General features: G+C 38.6%; 1 protein-coding gene across 1 annotated transcript in view; it reads left to right on the top strand.

Annotated features, from left to right (window-relative positions):
- Positions 1-3,440, top strand: part of slit3 (slit homolog 3) — a gene marked incomplete at its 5' end in the record, with an annotated part of 229,173 nt that extends 225,733 nt beyond the window's left edge. Inside the window, 2 exons of the mRNA XM_079168049.1 lie at positions 173-378; positions 492-3,440. Coding sequence (XP_079024175.1) covers positions 173-378; positions 492-745 — 460 coding nt within the window. The 3' untranslated portion in view covers positions 746-3,440. The remainder of the gene's footprint in view (positions 1-172; positions 379-491) is intronic.
- Between the last annotated feature and the right edge of the window lie 10,209 nt (positions 3,441-13,649).

The following is a 13,649-nucleotide window of genomic DNA, read 5'->3' as shown; positions in this document are numbered from 1 at the left end:
AGAAACGGGGGTGCACGTAAACGTTCAGAAAGACATAAGTGCTGTGTGAACTTATTCCTGCTGCTGCAGTAGTTGCACATTTACACTCCAAACAAAGACGTTATTGGCATCTGCCCCAACGTGACCCACTTCTTCTAACCTGTCTGCCTTCTTCCCTTCCTCTCACCTCCAGATGTGTTCATGGTCTGTGTGTGCCGAAGGGTCAGGCCTACAGTTGCCAGTGCAATGAAGGCTACCAGGGTCAGTACTGTGAACGACGGCAGGAGCCTCCAGCCTGCAGGGGGCAGCGCTGCGGACACGGGGAGTGTCACGTGTCAGAGGGAGGAGAGCCCGTATGCCACTGTCAGCCGGGGTACGCCGGGCCTACCTGTGACACAGGTAAAATAGAAAAACAATAGAAGAAGATAATGGCGATCATGCCATGATTTGACAAATATCAGTACATAGCCTGTAATGTGTGTGTTTTATGTCCTTTCTCCGTTAATGTCCAGAGCTTACATGTCAAGGGGAGATGGTGAGGGAGGTGCTTAAGCGCCACCACCCGATGAAAACATGCACGTCCACCACCAAGATCCCCCGGATGGATTGTCCCCGATCCTGCCAGGCGGCAGCACCCCAAGGTGTTTGCTGCGGCGTCACCAAGAGCAGGAAGAGGAAGGCGGTTTTCCGCTGCACCGACGGCACCTCGTACTCCGAGGAGATGGAAACTGCTCTGGAGTGCGGCTGCTCCAAGTGCCCGTTGTAACATCACCGTTTGTTAGTTTGTTTTGCAACACCCACCGCTGCCATTTTGTGAATTCTACACGTCTACGAGGCTGTCGCTCTGAGATGTTTTCCACGTCGATGAGCACCATCATTATGTGATTTCTTTTTTTTTTTTTTTTTTACACATTCAGTTTGACCGCTGCCAATTTGCCGCCGAGAGAAACCACAAACGGAAAACAAAAATGGGACATGTGTGTGTGTGTGTGTGTGTGTGTGTTTTTTTGACAGAGAGAAAATATATTGTAAGATATAAGTGAGAAAAAAAAACATAGAACTTATTTTTATTATGGATTTTTTTTTCTAAAAGATGATAAAAGGACTGATAAGTTGTGTTTTTTTTTTTTTAATGTGTTGATTATATAATGTGTTACATAGTATGGAAAGTTATTTTGTACCTTGTAAGGAGGAAAAATACACCGCAAAATAGATTAACATTCCTTAAAATTATATGAATTTATATGTTTGTATAAATCTATATAAATATATACCCTAACCCAACGAATTCTATATTTTCAAAGTGTATTTGCATGATAATGTGAGAGCTGATGTGTGGGAGGCTTTGGACACTGAGAGAGGAGGGCTGAGAGAGAAGAGCTCCCTTGATTCCACAACAAGGAAAAGGTGTCGGTCTTTTGATGGCCTCCCTCTTGGAGAGAAAAGGGGAACTGTATGTGCCTAGCTAACCTGCTTCACTATATAATGGACATCATCCTCACATGTGAGTTCTTTGAGAAACCATAAAAGACTCTTTCCACAGAGATGTATAACACATTGTTCTATGTTGTGTTATTCTGTAGTTTGCTGTTGCACACCAGACTTGGAGCCACTTGAGGTTTGACATGAAGACATTTTCTATTCATTAAGAATTAAATATTATAAGTGAGGAATTCTCATTCAAATAAAACAAGAGTGAAATCATACTGTAAATTTAGCGTCATGCTGAGTCGATGCCTATTAGCCGCTGAGATTTAAAATCAGTTTTAGAACAGATACAACGGAAATCCGCTGATCATAGCAGGAAACAGGAAGCCATTTTTAATCAAACCACCCTTTCTTCAGAGAGTAACTTGATGCTGAGGAGAAGTGTTTCACTGCCTCCTGTGGTTGAACGTTTCAGGTGTGCATCACTGCTGGGTGTAGTTGTTAAACCACGTTAAACCACTGGAGGGAAAAACATTTTCAGCTCGTTTCAATTGCTCTTTAAATGGCTACTCAACATTTGATGATTTTCTGACTGGGCAAGAAGAGAAGACCATTTAGAATAAACCCTTTATGCCAAAGTCAAATGTATTTGCCTTAACGGATAACTATGTCCACAATGATTGACGGGAATTGTTGATTTATCCAACTTCAAGTGCCTTGGTGTACTTATTTTTAAATCCAAAAATGTTGCTGCAATATTGTCAACCACTGCTACTGAATGTTGAACTTCTCCATGACAACACAATCAAAATTACATGGTGGCCTTTTTTTCTTAGTTCCCAAAGAAAATGATGCCAACGATAAATAAATACTCGTGTCTCCTGATCAGCTTGTGTGTGCCGGCTCAATGAAATGTGTAGAAACTGAAACAGTTCAAAAACAAGAGAAGCCATAAACGTGCCACAGTACATTTGGTATGAATTATTTGTTGACATTAGCCTCATGTTTACTGTGAAATTGCAGCATTAACAAGAACCCATCTTTTTTATTGTTCCTCTTACAGTGTTAATGTGTGATGCATTCAGTGTGTTATATGATAACATTGTAAAATTGAGATCTGATTGTTTGGCGTGCTTTAAGGTGCATACAGAAAAAAACACATATATCAATGGAGCATTCATGCACTTAACATTTTTTTTACTTTTCAGTTTAAGGTGCAGCTTTTTGATAATGTGTTGATGTTTAAATTTCCATATTGAGACTGTCGGACGGAGGTTTAAATAAGTGGCTTGCAGTTATTGACCAAAAGACAGAGTGCTCCAGTCTGATCACAGCAAACCTCCACATGAACAACTCTTAGCCCCCTGAGGCAAAGTAGTCACTGTTTTGGACCGAGGTTCCACAACACAGCTGAAAAAGAAAACATCAGTACGGTTTTTAACCGCCTATAGATGACTAACATGATTAAAAGCATAGCAAAATACTTTAATGTAACTACTACTGTATTGTTTACTTTATACATTGTTGCTTTGTTTACAACAGGTGCAACGTATTGTCACACTTTTACAGTTAATTCACAGCTAAAAAGATCTGGGTTTGAGACGTATCAGTATTATCTTTATCAACGTCACAGTTTCCCATCTTCTCTTCCTTCTACCTGATCCTCACTTCTTTTCTTCATACCTTTCCTTTCCCCGCTCTGATTTCCTCTGCCCTTATGTCTTGCTGTCTCTGTCCAAGATGTCTCCTCTGTTTTCATTCATTATCACTAACTTTTCCCCATTCTTTTCTCCCATTTTGTTTTCAGCTTCTATCTTTTGCCCACTTCTCTTAACTGTACTCGTCCTCTCTTTTCCTGCTTCTAAAGGTTTAGTTCTTCATTGTGAACAGAATCAAATAACTTAGTTATTAGTTTTTTTGACAATAGAAACAAACCTTTCAGTCATTTCTATTTTCCAGGTCTTAGGTTGAAAAAAACATGAATATGTGAGTGATGATAATTGATACTTATGTTGAATGTTCAAATTAAACTACAATTGAAACTATACTAACCGTCCATGTCTGTGTCTGAAATTAATTCTAAGAAATTATATGAAAAATATAATTTTTACTCTACCATTGTCTTTACAGAGTTTTTGTAATTTTCTTTTCTTTGATCTGCTGTCAGCATCATGTAGAGCAGAGGTCTTCAACAGGGGGTCCGCGACCCCTAAGGGGGTCCACGGAGGTACTGCAGGAGGTCCGTGAAATGTTTTCCCAAACATGAATCTGTCCATTATTTTAATAGTTCAGTATCGTATGCAAGATAACAGGTATGTTTAAGCATGGCAGTGGCACTAATAGGCCATCACTCATTTTCGTTTCCACATTTATGTTGAAAATGAAAACGTCTATTTGAATAGCTTGTGTGCATGATTATCATGCACACAAGCTATTCAAATAGATGTGTTCATGCAATTGACAGACAATGTTGATGTTGGCATTGGTATCAGTTGACAAGGTATGTTTCTAAATGGCAGTGGCACGGCCACCCTACTCACTGTACCTCGCACATGTTTAAAATAAAAACATGAATATATGAACCTGTGTATTATTTGAATAGCTTAGTATTGAATGCACAATAAAGAGCTATGTTTATACATGGCACTAGGCCCAGTTTAATATAAAACATAATTGTATACAATATATATATATATAGGGGGTCCCTGCTCCATCTCTCTATCAGTTTGGGGGTCCTTGGCCTGAAAAACTTTGAAGACCCCTGATGTAGAGCATTGACTAAATGTCCTTTATTTTTATGTGGTTGATCAATTCTGTATAATTATATCCATATTTACAGCTCCGTGACTACAAAAGCTTTTCCAAAATTAATAATTGAACTACATGTATTCAACTAGCATTTGGTCAAATAAAGCTGTGTTTGGGTCAGTGCTCTGGTACCAACAAGTGTGGCTTCCCTTGGGGAACACCCAACAAAATCACTGTCTTTTGTAAATAATAATCTTTTTTTCTGTCACATAACAGACATTTCTTATTCTACTGTCGCAGCCATGTCGCCCCCATTTTTTTCTTTAGTTTCCTGAAATGAGTGAAACAGCGCCCCCCTGGGTTGTGACAGCCAGTAAACACCAGTCCGTGTGGTCAAACATGATATTGCACCCTTAACGAAGTCAACAGAGGAGAAGCCAGGTGAAGGTGATTACATCGCGGCCTCGTGCTACTGCGAACCCGTGAATGGACAGGCCTCTGGGACAGAAACTCAGAGTTATATTATGAAGCCATTCATATTCTGACCTCACTGCAAACAATGGAAAGTTAAACTTACCCTATTTACCATAAAACAACCAGGAGAGTTAGCTTGTTTTCCAGTCTAATGATGTCAGTTCCATGGTTTTGTAAAAGTCGCTTGCAAGCAGCTGTGGATTTACGTCAACAAACAAACAAACGTGTGGTGATATGGATACTTCACAAAAGAAAGGAGAACGGTCTTCAACGTCAAAAACCGTGAGTCACATACACACAGTAGTGTGTCCGTCTGTGCTCTTGTTTGCTTGTGTTTATTCCCTGATGGTTGAAGGTTTTTGTTGGCTGTTTGTGTGGATTTGACTCCTCGCTGAGTTGTTGTTGTTGTTGTTGTTGTTGCTGCTGCAACACAGGAGTTCATATCTGTGCTGTTGTGTGCTGGATACATTATGGGCTTAAATTGCTTTGAATAATTTGCTATTTCTGCAGTGTTGCAATTATTGGTTGTTATAGACACTTTTTGTGTATGCATATTGATCAGAGCCATAAGTCATGTATTTGATACACGCACTGATATGTGTGATGTGACTGCAAACCTTTTGATCTGTGAATGGTTTTAGTGGTCTCTTGTTATTATTTATCTAGACCTGGATCAACAGGTTTTTGAGCAATGAAAATACTTGAGATATGTGTAAGTCATATATCTTTGATATATGCATTTTCTTTTTAATGTGAACATATGTATGTAGTGTTTATTGTTATTAATGTTATTAGGTACTTTTCCTTCTATGGCGAGTCAAAATGTCTGCCGCGAAAAAAAGTTATATTGAATGCTTGGTGTGTAATCTTATCTTTCAGAAAGCTGACTTTGTTAACTTTGTTGGTAAAGTGACACATTATCCTAGTTTATGGTTTATCTCTTAAAATGCCCTTTCTTGTTTTCTGAACCCTCTGCTACTACGAGTCTGCTTCTTTTAAATGCAGTCGTAATAGAGTTTATTTCATCGGTATTAAATATAAACAACCACAGGTAGCGGGAACGTAATGCACATAAGGACACAAAATTGCAAACTCTCAATAAATTGGGCTTTTACTGTGCAAAATATGTACCTTTTTTGAAAAAAAAAAGCTTTTATTCCTTCTGTATGCTGAAACTTGGTAAACAAAACATGCTGCATGCTTATGATACAGTAAAGGGTTTATTTCTGCAGATGACCTATATTTCTGTTTTACATTATTATTTCATGTTAATTCCCATGAAAATGTTCACCTTGAATAGTCCTGGAAATTTGTGACCAAAGTGCTGGACTGACCGACCGAAGGACAAACATTTGTCATCAATAGAGCTGCTCCTGATGAATGAAATCTGAACTGCTCAACACACATTTGGTAAGTTTAACCTGGTGATTATTTGTGATTTATAAAACCCACTGTGTCCCACCAGAAGATGGCAGCAGCAGCATCAAGAGAGATGAGACTAGTGTGCAATCCTGTATGTGCAGAATAGCACAAGTCATTTGTTTGATTCTTAAATGAACTGAAAGAATTTTTAAAACATATATTTTTGATGGCCCAATTGGAGTTAAACTGCACACTCTTGTGTCATCTGCACTGTAGTATTACTTCACCATATTTGGCACAAAATAAAATGAAAAGGCATTTCACTGCCGGGTGCAAAGCATTTGATACACAAGAAGATATTTTAATAGAAACAGTCAAAATTCACTTGTATCCTAAGCGTTATCAGATGAAACTGCACGGGAGGTGGAGGGAGTAGTTTGTATAAAGCAGGTTGTGGTGTCGCAGCAAGAATGCAGCATTAGTGTTTGCAGACAGACCGAGTCGTGTGGTTCACATAGGTTGTGGTCCTCTATGATTATTGACAATGTGAGGGAGGGGAGTTCTCACGCCAAGGGACCAAGCTCTAAAAAAGATTCAACAGTTACCAGACACTTCATTGTCACTGAGCAGCGTCTGTGATACAGGTAAGCACACTTTTCATGATCTGTATTCTAGCTTAGACAAATATGTTGTGTTACAGGTCAATGGTAAATTAACAAAGGCTTTGCTTGTTTTTTGCAGAAGGAACTAACAAGTAAAGAAGAAAAAAAGAAGCCATCCCTTTTTTACTTTAATAAGGTTTCTATTTTTACTCATTAATATCTGTCAGTATCTATTCACACAGGGCTTTTATCTTGTGGTTGTGGGTTTTTTGTATTTTGTCAATGCAGCTTTCTATGCATCACTGCACCTCATTGTACTTAAACATATTCTCATCCTATAATAGTTCTTTTAAGTTTGCTGTATTTATGTGCGTGCAACTTTACCGTTCAACATAAAAAAGTAATTAGTGTAGTTTAGCATGTTATGCGTACATTTGCTAATTAGCCCTAAAGGAAAAACTACAGCTGAGGCTGATGGGAATATCATTTTATGTGCAGATTTTTGGTAATAAATCAAAATAATTGGGCACATTTTGAACTGAAGATGATGCTAGATGAAAGGTCGGGGGGGTGATAATTGTTGCTTCAAACCATCCTGAGGGAGCCATGATTGTCTTTACTAAATTCCATGGCAATCCATCCAGTAGTTGTACAGATTGTTCAGTCTCTACGTACACTAGTGGGCCGACACAGCAACATTGCCATCCATAGAGCCGTGCCACCACCAGCATTGCCCTGAATGCTCTATTTTTCTTGCCTTTTCTTCTTCAGGGAATCATGAGGATCCAGTTTGTCTGTTTGCTGTTGGTGCTGCTCTCTGCCAGTGTGCTCTCTCAGAAAGCAAAACTCAAACGTCAATACATGAAGTTCAAAAACCAGCATATCAATAAACAGATGAGTGTCGATAAGTGTGACGATGTGATGCGAGTCAAGATCAACACCAAAAATTGCAAGAAGACAAATACGTTCATCAAATCCGACATCAAAACGGTGAAATCCATCTGTGGGAAAAAAGGAGAGCCATATGGGGTCATGACCAAAAGCCTCCAACGCTTTGACATTGTTGTCTGTAAACTGAAAAAACAAACCGGGCCGACCAAATGTCATTACAATGGTAAAAACCTCAACAAGAAAATTATAATCAAATGTGTAGAAGGCTTTCCTGTGCACTATGATGGAGATATTGGTCACTGTGACAACTGATTGAACGCCTGATCTGTTTGTTTGATAAATAAACAGTTTTACAGAAGACATTTGTGTCAGTTTCTTTTGTAATGCAGTCACATGCAATAATCATGGATATCATTAGAAGTATATATAATATCAATAATGATTTACCATAATATAGCAAATTATACAGTACTTTCATTTCATTTTGTGCATCCAAATATCGTCGGTTTCATTAATTGTTTAAAATTTTAAAAGACATAATTGTTTTTAATCTTTCTATTCTCACGACCCTGTGTAAAAGTGATGAGCACAACGGCCAAAGCCGCATGCAACAGCTACACTGCTGAACAAAAGCTGTGGCTGGCCATTTCTCAGACCCTGACCAAACACCAAGACTGATTGCTGAGAACAAACCAGACCTGTTTTTCACAGGATGTTCGAGGTTAGAAGTGCATGAAAGGTTGGCGATAAGTTCTCATCTTGGGTTTGTGGGCCAGGTGGTTAGAAACACTGCTGCATGCTCATCAGGGCTGCTGTACTGAAGTAGAGCCTCAACTTAATACCTGCCAGCAGCTGTAATTCTTGTAGATCCAGCATGCTGCACTTGGATGCTCTTTATCCTCCATCCTCACAGTAAAGACGGACACCTGTCCACATCAAATGTTATCTGTTATTTCCTCTATATCTTTGATTTGAAAATGAGTACATTAACAAACAATTTTTACTGTATTAGAATATTGTCAGCATAGTTTCTCTTTAATGGATGCGCATAGAGCATTTTTATGCTGAAGATGTATCGTTTCAAAAATGTCAACAAATTACAAACAAACGTTTGCATCAGCCAACACAGTTCTATCTTCTCACCTTGCAAACAACCACCAAAGCCAAGTGCAGCAGCTGTGCAGACGGGCAAAGGCTGGACATTTAGGGCTAATCAGGTGAGATATGCAAAATAAAAGAGCTACAAGACTCGTTTAACCAGTTTACCTGATTATTTTCATTTTTGCTTCGCTTGTATTTGTTTGTTTATGACATAAATCGTTGTCTAACGGTGCTTTCATACCTGTTGTTTGGTTCATTAGTTTGGGACCCAGGGAAAATAAATGAAATACTGTTGTGTTTTAGTTCTGGTCCGGTTCCTGTTCATACTGTCCTAACAGACCAAGAAGAGTAAACATGAAGTTATACAGACTAACTTGAAACTCAATCATCCGACCGTGTCTCCTCTCCTCGTGTGTGTGTGTGTGTGCGTGTGAGAGAGACGGTGTGAGACGAGTGTAGGTGTATGTGTTTGCGGGCGCTCTCCACTTTAAACGTTTTGTTTTTTTTGTCTGTCTCCGGGCATTATGCGCCGCCTCTACGGCAGTGCCCGGTTGCAAGCCTGTGCGTAATGCAGCCTGCGGATGCTTCCGCTCGATGTGTTCCGTTCCCATGGGTGGCTCATCTCCATGACAAGACCCGGACAAGACTTAGCCAGTCTGCAGCCAGAGACGGGCAGTTTAACACTGCAACACGTGTCTTTCACCTTTTGACTTGAAGGCATTCATTTTGAAGGATTCTGTTATTCTACACTACTGTTTGTCATTTGTATTTGTTATTGAGCAAGAAGCATTTTACAAAAGGTTTGGTGTGTTTCATGCATGTTAGTAATCCAGTGGGTTGAAAAACAAAAAATAAATATCTAAATAAAAAAGCATATTATTGATGACTTCTTTAAACGAGGACCTTGCCTACATGACTTTAATCAAATTGCGTGCTTTCATGACTTGAGATGTCAAAAACGACAGTGCTTGTGCCGTCACATGTGCGGGTTTGAAAGACTTGGTCAAACTCCAGAGGATGCGCTGATCCTAATGCTTTATTGCTAAATCTTTGAAAACCCTTTTTAAACACCCCCCCCCCCCCCCCCCTTTGTCCTGTTTACCAAGCTTACACTGATTTCCCTTCCCACTGTGTCGTTGGGCCAAGAAATCAAAGTTCAAAACAGATTGTATAAATGACTCTGCAGTTTATACAGACTTCATTGTCACTGTGTTGCTGATCCAGGTAAATATACTTTTTATTACACAGTTCAATATGTGCAAGACTACTTTTTTGACAAAAAAATATTTCTATGTATAATAAATATTATTTTTTTGTACAGAAGTAAGGAAGAACAAAGAACTGTTACACTTTTTACCACCTAAAAGGTTTGTTTTTTGTCTTACTCTTACTTTATTATCCAGCTGACAAGAGTTCATGCAGGGCTTTTATTCAGGAGCTGTATTGCATTTTAGCTTCAAGGATTGATATGCAGGTCTGCAGTACATTAAAACTAAATTCATAATGACTTATTTTTACCAGTATTTCAGTATTTTGTTTTTCACGATATTTCTATGGATTTTTACAGAGCTTGTAAAGTCTAATAAATACTTTTTTAAATGCTCTAACTTTCTTATTTTGTATAATATTTAAAATAAATTATAGGTGTGAAGAGTTTAATAGCTTTCATTTTTTCTGCTTAATATAATTTGATAACAGTGGTGATGTTACTACACCAATTCTCTCACAAAATGTATTTGCATATGGAACATATAAATAATAATGATATTGCAGTGTATTCCTCTATGCTGCTGAATTTTAACGGGACATTTTCCCCATATTTTCTCCACCAGGGAATCATGAGGATCCCATTTGCTTGTATGCTGCTGCTTTCTGCTACTGTGCTCGCTCAGGTGCCAAACAGCCGTTACATTGAGTTTATAAACCAGCATATTAACAATCGCATGAGTGCTGACAGATGTGACCAGGTGATAGATAGTAAACATATCACCAAAACCAACAGTAATGAGTGTAAGGAGACCAATACCTTCATCCTATCCACCACCAACCTTGTCGTAGCCATCTGTGGGCGGGCAGGAGAGCCATCTGGTCAGATGACCAAAAGCCTCCAACCCTTCCACATTATTGTCTGTGAACTGAAAAACCAGGGGGCCAGGCGTCCACATTGTCAGTACAGCGGTAAAGCTCGCACCAGGAGAATTGCAATCAGTTGTGAGAACGGCTTGCCTGTGCACTATGCCGGAGACATCGTACACTTTGAAAACTGACTCAACAGTGACTGTGTTCTTCAGTCTGTTGTTAAATGAAATACATTTGAAAGTATGCAGTTGTCTTTATTTTTCAGTCATGTACAATAATTGCCTGTGTAGATCTGAATAATAATGTCAACAATGTTTACATTGGTCATTGACCTTTTGAAATAGGGGCAACTGTTAAAGCTAGTGAAAAAAGAAGGTGCTCTTTATTAGAGATGTTCCATTAGCAATAATAAGATGTACACGTGTATCGTGTTGATTTATATAGAAATATAATAACTCTTCTAAGGGAAGGCTAAAATATAATAGACTTGGGGAGTACAAGACAAAAGTCTTGCTAGTTAAAGCCTTTTTAATTCTACCTGCTCTGCCAGTTCTCGACTGAATGTTTCCCCCTCTTCCCTTTAGACCAGACCCTGAACTGTTACACAGCTAAAGTGCTGGATTATTTGTTCCCCGATCATACTGCGATTAGAAGAATGTTTACACTCCACTGGGTTCAAAGCTTCCCCACATTTGAAACTGAACTATGATCAAAAAACATTTTGATCTTGACAAGCACCATGAAATGATAGAACCAGTTGTGTTTCGTATAAATACTTCAAAGTCCAGAAAGGAACTGCCAGATTCAACAGAGGTATGCCAAGAGACTTACTTGTCGTGTTTCATCCCAACTTTTACTAAAACCGACTCTGAATTGTTCCGCCTCCACAGCGAAGCAGCATGCAACTTACTGACACTGAAAGGAAAACTAAACGTTCTAAACACAAACCCTTACATCACTGATACAATCACAATATTATATCATCTGAGTTAGACAACGTAGTAAACATGACATGCTATACACGTACTGATTTTACAAACTGACTCAGGTTGCCTGTATCCTCCGTTAAACAATTCACCAGCACAAATGTGATGTGGGGGACCAGGGGCTGAACAGATACCTCAACTAAAACCCCCCATTGTTTGAGCATAGATGTCTAATGATACTGAGATTACATGAATGTTTGCAGTCCACAATTCAGAAATTGAACCAGTCAACAAACATTGTGGTAAGTTTGAATGAACCTGTACCAGAAGATGGCAGCAGAGTAAAGAGAGAGAGAGAGAGAGAGAGACTATTTGTGTTTAATAGTGTGTTAACAGAACAGATTCCCTCGTTGGAAGGCCAGAAAGTAACAACCAAAGTCAACATGGGAGATGCATTTAGAACATATTAATGCAATGCATTGTGCAACTATAGAGAAACACAAATACTAAAGAAAACACAGGAAGTTCCTTAACTCAAAAGTTAGTATATACACACACCTTGTAGTTGCATCTTGAGTTTTCACTATTTTACCTGTAGTCTAAATTATAGGGAATAATTCAGTGTTTGATACATGGAACCTGCTTTTCGCTTGTTAGATCCTCTTTGCTTTAGTCCGTGGACAGTTGGCACTCATACACTAACTCACTCCAAACCACAAAATTGAAATACACAGTTTTGATCGCAGTCCAGACCATACAGACTTCTCTAATGGGAAAAATGTCTTTTATACTTATTAAATGTTCATAATCAGATCTTATAGTTGTTGTGATACTGCTGGACAGTTTTGGTGTTGAGACCCTTTTGTCACCTACGCTAAGTTTCCAAAAAGCGGTACGTGTGGTAACCTTTGTCCAAGCCACAGTCACTTCTCTATTTGAAGCACCCTCCTGTTTTGCGTAGGAAGTGTATTGGACACTTCAACAGGTGGAAGATTAAGCCCCCCACCTTCTCACCTCCTCTTGACCTGTCTAACCGATGGAACCTCGATGTCAAGTGGAAGTTCCCTCAGCCCCCCCCCCGGTTGTATGTCTGCTTAAATATACAAGTCTTCTTGTAATAAGTTGTTCTTGCTCATGCAGACTGCTTGCACTCTGTATGATCATTGAGCCTCCTCTGCGCAGAGAATACAATTCACAAAGACAACTTCTGTTTCATAGTATTCTTTGTTTCAGCACCTTTTTAAAAGACTCACGGTTTAGCGGTTATAATAATTTCCACCACACTTCATGGACACCGGTCACTCTGTTGCTGATAAAGGTAAATATATTTTTTATTCCACAGTTAAAAATGTGCAAGACAAACTTGTTGACAAAAAGAAAATATATTTCATGTCATAAATTATTTTGTTTTTAGTTTTTTTCTGCTGCAAGGACTAAGGAAGAAATAAGGAAGAACAAAAGAACTGTTACACTTTTTACCCCACCTAAAAGGTTTGTTTTTCATCTTACTCTTACTTTATTATCCAGCTGACAAGAGTTCATGCAGGGCTTTTATTCAGTGGCTGTATTGCATTTTAGCTTCAAGGATTGATATGCAGGTCTGCAGAGAATAAAAACTAAATTCATGACTTGTTTTTACTAGTATTTCAGTATTTTTTTCACAATATTTCTATGGATTTTTACAGAGCTTAGTCTAATAAATACTTTTTTAAATGCACAAATTTTCTTATTTTGCATAATATTTCAAATAAATAAAGTATAGGTCTGAAGAGGTTAATAGCTTTCATTGTTTTCTGCTCTTAATATAATTTGATAACAGTGGTGATGCTACTACACCAATTCTCTCACAAAATGTATTTGCATATGGAACATATAAATAATAATGATATTGCGTGTATTCCTCTATGCTGCTGAATCTTAACAGGACATTTTCCCCATATTTTCTCCACCAGGGAATCATGAAGATCCTATTTGCTTGTATGCTGCTGCTTTCTGCTACTGTGCTCGCTCAGCCAAATGAGCGTTACAGGAAATTTATAAACCAGCATATTAAAAACCA

This window comes from Pholis gunnellus, assembly GCF_910591455.1.
Source record: "Pholis gunnellus genome assembly, chromosome: 10".
NCBI lineage: Eukaryota > Metazoa > Chordata > Actinopteri > Perciformes > Pholidae > Pholis > Pholis gunnellus.
The sequence above is the reverse complement of the archived record's forward strand: the minus strand, read 5'-3'. Positions and strand labels throughout refer to the sequence as shown.